The sequence below is a fragment of the Pagrus major genome, chromosome 2 (assembly GCF_040436345.1).
Source record: "Pagrus major chromosome 2, Pma_NU_1.0".
Lineage (NCBI taxonomy): Eukaryota > Metazoa > Chordata > Actinopteri > Spariformes > Sparidae > Pagrus > Pagrus major.
Window position 1 is genome coordinate 471,485 of NC_133216.1, and position 7,090 is coordinate 478,574.

General features: G+C 43.1%; 1 protein-coding gene across 1 annotated transcript; it reads right to left on the reverse strand.

Moving 5' to 3' along the window:
• Positions 1–342: 342 nt before the first annotated feature.
• LOC141011581 (olfactory receptor 11A1-like) lies at positions 343–1,308 on the reverse strand. The gene has a single exon (XM_073484764.1). The coding sequence runs from the start codon at positions 1,303–1,305 to the stop codon at positions 343–345; it is 963 nt and encodes a 320-aa protein (XP_073340865.1). The 5' UTR covers positions 1,306–1,308.
• Between the last annotated feature and the right edge of the window lie 5,782 nt (positions 1,309–7,090).

Below are 7,090 nucleotides of genomic sequence, written 5' to 3' on the forward strand. Positions count from 1 at the left end.
CTTGTCACATGTCAAAGTTGAAAATAAGTCAACTGCAGTTTACTCAAATACTGTATTAAGTACAAGTTTGAGGTACTTTAAACTTCCTCTACATGTATTAGATAACTTTAGTAAGAAGTTACTTGACAGATTGAGATGGTTCAGTGTTGACAGGCTGTCACTGAGAGGAAGCTGCGTCAGACGGCTGATCGGTCTGTCTGTGTCTCTTACTGCCGGAGTTCATCCTGAACACATACACTTGCTTATTATTTCATTTATAATCCACAGACCTGAATGATTTGTGACCTTGTCATACACAGTTAACAGCAGACATCATGAGTGGAGTCAGAGACGTCTTTTCAGTCATGTGTTTCCTTCAGTCAGCCTGAAAGACTTCACAACTGCATCTAACACCATCCTCTTACACATGACGCGGATGTTGGACATGTTCAGTCCGTACATCACAGGGTTAAAGAGCGGCTGGCAGGTCAGGAAGTACAACGATAAAACAATGTGTAACACACTGTTTACACCTTTCATATCAAACCTGCTCTGTAATATTTCAAAACAAACCCCAAAAGAGAAGTTGAGCAGAGAAGCGAGGTGAGGTGTGCAGGTACTGACGGCTTTCTGTCTCGTCTGTTTAGAGCCGGAGAAACAAACTTTAAGGATCCTCATGTACGTGTAGAGAATTAAAGTTAGAGGACCAAAGACTGTGAGAAAAGTGACAATAAGTCCATAAATGTTATTCGCTCTGGTGTCAGAGCAGGCCAGTTTCACAATGGAATAGTTTACACAGTAAACTTTGTGGATGGTGTTCCCACACAGCTGTAAAGGAGCAATCAGTAATATCAGAATAACAATGATAAGAAAAGAGTATAACCATGTTACTGCGATGAGCAGGACAACCTTCTTAAATGTCATATGTGTGTTGTACTGCAGAGGACAGCAGATAGCAAGATATCTGTCATAAGACATGACGGCTAAATTGGAAAATTGTACACACACGTACGAATACACACAGAAAATCTGCAGGAAACAAAGAGAAGCAGAAACAGTGTGAATGTCAGAGAGAATCTGAGTCAGAAGGAACGGAAACAACCCTGAACTACCATACAGTTCATTTACAAACAGGCTGCACAGGAACATGTACATAGGTTCATGTAAGCTTCTGTTCATACAGATAACCACAATGAGAAACACATTAGCACAAACAATTAGAATATATAAACACATAATAATCATAAAGTAGAGATATTTTAAAAGCCCAGTGTCAAAGTAGGCAGTCAGAGTGAAATATGAGACCTGTGTAGAGTTTGTCTTCATCCTCTTTTCAGCTCTAAGTGTTTTTCAGTAGAGGAACTATTGCTGAAAAGAAATGTAACATTTTGATACAGACTTTCAAACTAAACCATCCAAACACACAAACAACAGTTTATATTGAAAATATTCACAAAGAAGAAAATCACCATTAAGAAGTTAAATGTAACTAAGACACGAGAGGTTTTAGGGAATGTATTCACAGGCAGGTGTGTTAGTGGAAGGAGACTCAGGTGGTGCTGCAGGTGTGGTAGCAGAGACTCACTGTGGCGTAGTCCGAGGCTCGAGGCACGAAAAGCTTAACAACACTAGTAAATGTGTTGAGCTGTGAGGCCATGTGCCGCATCACAAGGACGAAGTACTCTGGCAGCGAGTAGAGTGAAGACCAGAGTATTTGAGCAGCCGCTGATTGACAAATACGCTGCAGGTGTTTGAGAGGGAAACGCTCCGGCCATCAGAGAAAACTACAGCCAGCCAACAAACAACACCAAAACCACCAGAACCCCACAGCAAAAGTCCACAACAGGACATACAGTAATTGTACATGTACAACATACACATATACATCTACAATATTTAAAAATACAAACAGCTATATAAAACCTAAGAACTGCAGTTACTGCATTCTGCCTTTTGATAATCTTGATCTTATAATCTGAGCAGTATCTACTCACACATGTCCCAGTCAGCGAAGTCACGGCTCTTCTCTGTTCTGGCGCCTCAGTGGTGGAACGAACTCCCGACCAATGTCAGGACAGCAGAGTCACTCGCCATCTTCCGCAAAAGACTCAAGACTCAAGACCCCCCCACCCCTCCAGTTGTTTCTATTTTTCTTTTCTAGTTTATCGACGGTGATATGTTGTGGTTTCTTTCTTGTGACAAATGTACTTATTGTAAGTCGCTTTGGACAAAAGCGTCTGCTAAATGCCCTAAATATAAATTTAAATTAGTCCGGTTCCTCCTGCATCCATCTGCTGCTACTGACCAGGTTTCTTCAATCTGTTCCTCGCTCAAGGTTTTTTTCTTGGCCAGATTTCCATACCTGAATACAGAACTCATAATAGTCTGTATAAATGTATATTTTTTGAAAATCAGATTTCACCTCCCTTTTCCCTTAAAATGGATTCACTTGGGTCTCAGGTTGAGGCCTCACCCTCTCCCTGTTGTTGGGGGGAAAACAGGACTCCTGTCACAACTTACACCGCAGTGTTATTCAGTGGCAGGACGGCCAGTGGCAGCATACGAAGCACTGCTCACATCATCTGGAAACATTCTTCATGAACTGCAAACCCTTCTACTCCCCCCGTGAGTTTGTTTCATTCATTCTGGTCGGTGTTTACATCCCACCGCATGCTAACGTGCAGGAGGCACAGCGCATGCTAGCCGACCAGATAGTGAGTGTGGAGCGGACTAATCCGGACTCTTTGGTGATTGTGCTTGGTGACTTTAACAAAGGTAACCTCAGCCATGAACTACCCAAATTCAAACAGTTCATTAATTGCCCGACCAGAGAGAACAATATTCTGGTTCACTGCTAAACCACAGTCAGCGGTGCATATCACGCCGTCCCCAGCGCTGCACTGGGCCTCTCCGACTACGTCATGGTCCATCTGATTCCCTCATACAGGCAGAAACTAAAGCTCTGCAAACCTGTTGTGAGGACGTCAAAGCAGTGGACTAGTGAAGCTGTGGGGAACCTGCAGGCGTGTTTGGACTGTACAGACTGGGATGCTTTCAGGACTGCCACCAACAGTCTGGATGAGTATACAGAGGCTGTGACGTCATACATCAGCTTCTGTGAAGACTGCTGTATCCCATCATGCACCAGGGTGAGTTATAACAATGACAAACCCTGGTTCACAGCCAAACTCAGACAGCTTAGGATGCAAAAAGAGGGTGTGTTCAGGAGTGGGGACAGGGACAGGTTTAAGAGGTCAAAGTGCAGCTTTAGCAAGGCGGTGAGAGAAGCTAAACAACAGTACTCTGAGAAACTCCATCACCAGTTCTCAGCGAACGACTCTGGTTCTGTCTGGAAGGGGCTCAGACAGATTACAAACTACAAACCTAAACCCCCCCACTCTGTCAACGACCTGCGACTTGCAAACGATCTGAACGAGTTCTACTGTCGCTTTGAGAGACAAAGGGACAGTCCTGACACCATCCCCCGCAACACCCTCTCCCATCTCACCAACCCCCCACCCCCAGCTCAGCAGGACCCTGGGCCTCTCCACTTCACACCTCTGGGTCCCTCCCCTCCTCTACCACAGTGACGACTCTTTGCCTGCAGGAGAGGGACGTCAACAAGCTCTTCAAGAGACAGAACCCTCGCAAAGCAGCCGGACCAGACTCTGTCTCTCCATCCACTCTGAAGCAGCGCGCTGACCAGCTGTCTCCAGTGTTCACGGACATCTTCAACACCTCACTGGAGATATGTCACGTGCCAGCCTGCTTCAAAGTCTCCACCATCATCCCCGTCCCCAAAAAACCAAGGACCACAGGACTGAATGACTACAGATCCGTCGCCCTGACCTCTGTGGTCATGAAGTCGTTTGAGCACCTTGTGCTGTCCCACCTCAAATCCTTAACCAACCCTCTCCTGGACCCACTGCAGTTCGCCTACAGAGCCAACAGGTCTGTAGATGATGCAGTAAATATGGCCCTGCACTACACCCTCCAGCATCTGGACTCCCCAGGAACATATGCCAGGATCCTGTTTGTAGACTTCAGCTCTGCTTTTAACACTATCCTCCCGGCTCTGCTACAGGACGAGCTCTCCCAGCTCCACGTGCCTGACTCCACCTGCAGGTGGATCACAGACTTCCTGTCTGACACATCTACATCTTTTACATCTTTTATTTTTTAATATCTTTTATATTTTATCTTCCGTCTTTATTTATCAGTCATCCCACACTTTTTGCCTCTGTGTGTTTATATTGTTTATATTGTATATATTATAGTTACTATGTATATAGTTTGTTTATTGTTTATTATCTTCAATGCATGCACCTTATTCACCAAGAAAAATTCCTTGTTGGTGTAAAATCCCTCTTGGCAATAAATATGTTTCTGATTCTGATTCTGACAAGCTGATTTTATAACAGTGATCTGCCTGTGGTCTGCATTGTCTCAGCTCCTGATATCATGAACCTCACCTAAGTTTAAAGATGTAATATATAACATTTCTGCATTAAATCAGACACAGAGTTACAGGAGGAGAGGGGAAAAAAGAGAACCAGGGTCTTTGCTGAGTGCTGAGTTGAATCAGAGGTTCACCTGGACTTAGACAGAAACACACTCTCAGTGCGTGCTGTTGCTCATTAATTTTACGGCTAATGTACAGTCAGTAGTGTTGCTGTTTGGCGCACAGAAACATAAACTGTCACGAGTAACGAGTGAATCCATAGCAGCAATAGCAAATCGCTCAAAGTGGCCGTTAATAACCTAAAAGAATTTGGTTAATCAAATGGGTTATAAATTTGATTGATAAATCAATTCTCACCAGACTTCAACTGTTACAAATACAATGTCTTCAATTAAATATCAAATCAATGTCTACTCCTGTAGAACACTAGTGGAGTTAAATGTAAGGACTTCTGGCTAAAGAATTCAAGATGTGAATCTCAAATTTTAGCACCGGCCAAGTTATGCTAAAAATAATTTTGCACATTTATAAATGATTGCCAACAGCCTCACTGCCTCACGCAGGGCACCATATGAGATCAAAACGGTATTATTTTTACCAGCTTTTTAAAACCGTCTACAGACTCAGCTGATCTGATGGGAGGGTGCCATGAGAGAAGAGCAGTCACCTTTGATTTTGAGATTAGCACGTGGAATTACCAAGAGCTTCTGACTGAATGACCTCAGAGGCAATGGCGATTCTGAGGGGTGGCCCGGGGCCACCCCTGTGGCCACCCCAGATCTGATAGGTAGTTGAGACAAACTGAGATATTATCTGGCCCAGGGGCAGCATATACAGAGAAAACAGGATGGGACCAAGGATGGACCCCTGAGGCACCCCTTATGACAGTGGAGCAGATGATGACACAAAATTGCCCATAGAAACAAAAAACCTTCTATCTGATGGATATGAAATAAACCCTTCCAGCACTTTCCCTGAGACCCTGAGCCTACTTATGAATCAATCGATTGATGAGGGTTTTGTGGTCAGTTGTGTCAAATGCAGCACTAACGTCAAGAAGAACCAAGATGGAAGGTTCTCCCCGATCAAATTCAAAGTCTTTACTAACTCTTCATGAAGCTGTTTCTGTACTGTGTTTTTGTTGAAAACCCAATTGAAATTTATAAAAAATATTGTTTCCCTTAACATTTTTTTCAGGATTTTTGAGATAAATGGTCATTTTGAAATCAGTCAAAAATTATTCAGATTTAATGAAGCAAGACTGGACTTTTTCAAAAGTGGCTGGATACAAGCTGCCTATAAGTGGTCTGGGACACAGCCAGAGGTGATGGATGGGTTGATAATTGCAAGAATACTGGGATCAATGATGGATAAGGCTTGACCTATTTAATTTCATACCTGTTTCACGCCCTTCAACAACAGTTGAAGCTTTTGATAAGTTTTCATCCCAAAGGTGTTTAGATTGGCCTGAAAATTTTGAAGTCGATCATGGTAAAGCTGTAGGAGATGTTCGTTAAAATACCACTCGAGCAAATCGCCAAAAATGAGCTCCAAATTCAAAATGGTGGACTTCCCCTTGGGTTTAGACAATGGCTCCAGGAGGCTTTTATTTTACATATAGTTACGATAAATGTACCTTCCAATGCTAATGCATGTAGGTCTAATGGGCCTTGGGGGCTGCTGATGATCAATGCCCCTGTGTAAGATATCAGATGTAAAGTTTCACCACGACTGCTAGCCCACGAAGCCCACAGCAGCACATTACATCAGTGTTCAGCACACTGCTGCCCCTTCTCCTGAGCCGATCTGCGGGATTGGGATCAGGGCTGATATGGGCATTTTTTCACTGATCAGGATTGGCAATTTTGAACGTGGACCCAAGCTCGATTATTTTTACGCCAGCTGTCGTAAACGGAGCAAAATTTGTGGCAGAACGCAGACGCGCGCGTAACGTTACTCTAGCAAACCTGTGGATAAAATGTCTGCAGTGTGGAAATATTTTAAATTAGAAAGCGAAAGCAGTCCAGTGGCAACATGTAACGTCAATACGACAGTTTCGCGAGGGGGTAACAAAAGAGCTGCATTTAATACTACAAATTTGATACGGCACATAAAAAACAAACACTCAAAGGAATACAACAAGTTCACTCACGCAATACAGGCAAAGGCACCGAAGCAACAAACACTCGTGGCTACTTTTTAAAGGAAAGAGAAATATCCTCGAGACAGCGACATGGCCACAAATATTACAGAAAAAGGTAACTGGATTCATCGCTCTGGATAACCAGCCCACCTCCGTGGTAGAGGAGCAGGGTTTAGTTACTGACTTTGTTTACTTGATTGTTTTTGTTAAAAAAAAAAAAAGAAAAGAAAAACAATGTTGCAATAGCATATGCAGAATAAGAAAGAACCATATGAAAGTATTTACTTTGTTTCAACAAAAAAACCTAACAAGGAACAGCTTGGATGCAGGTGATTTTTTTCTTAATGCAACTGTATTATCTAGGAAAATATAAGTTAGGGCTAAGTATCAGATCGGGACTCGGTATCGGCAGATACTAAATATGAAATGACTCGGATTGGGATCGGGGTAAAAAACCTGATCGGGACATCCGTAGTATTTTGAATAAAGTGACAACGATAACGAAC

What these genes read in the sequence shown, in the direction of transcription:
- LOC141011581 (XM_073484764.1), bottom strand. Translation starts at nt 1,305, where the DNA reads ATGAAGACAAACTCTACACAGGTCTCATATTTCACTCTGACTGCCTAC.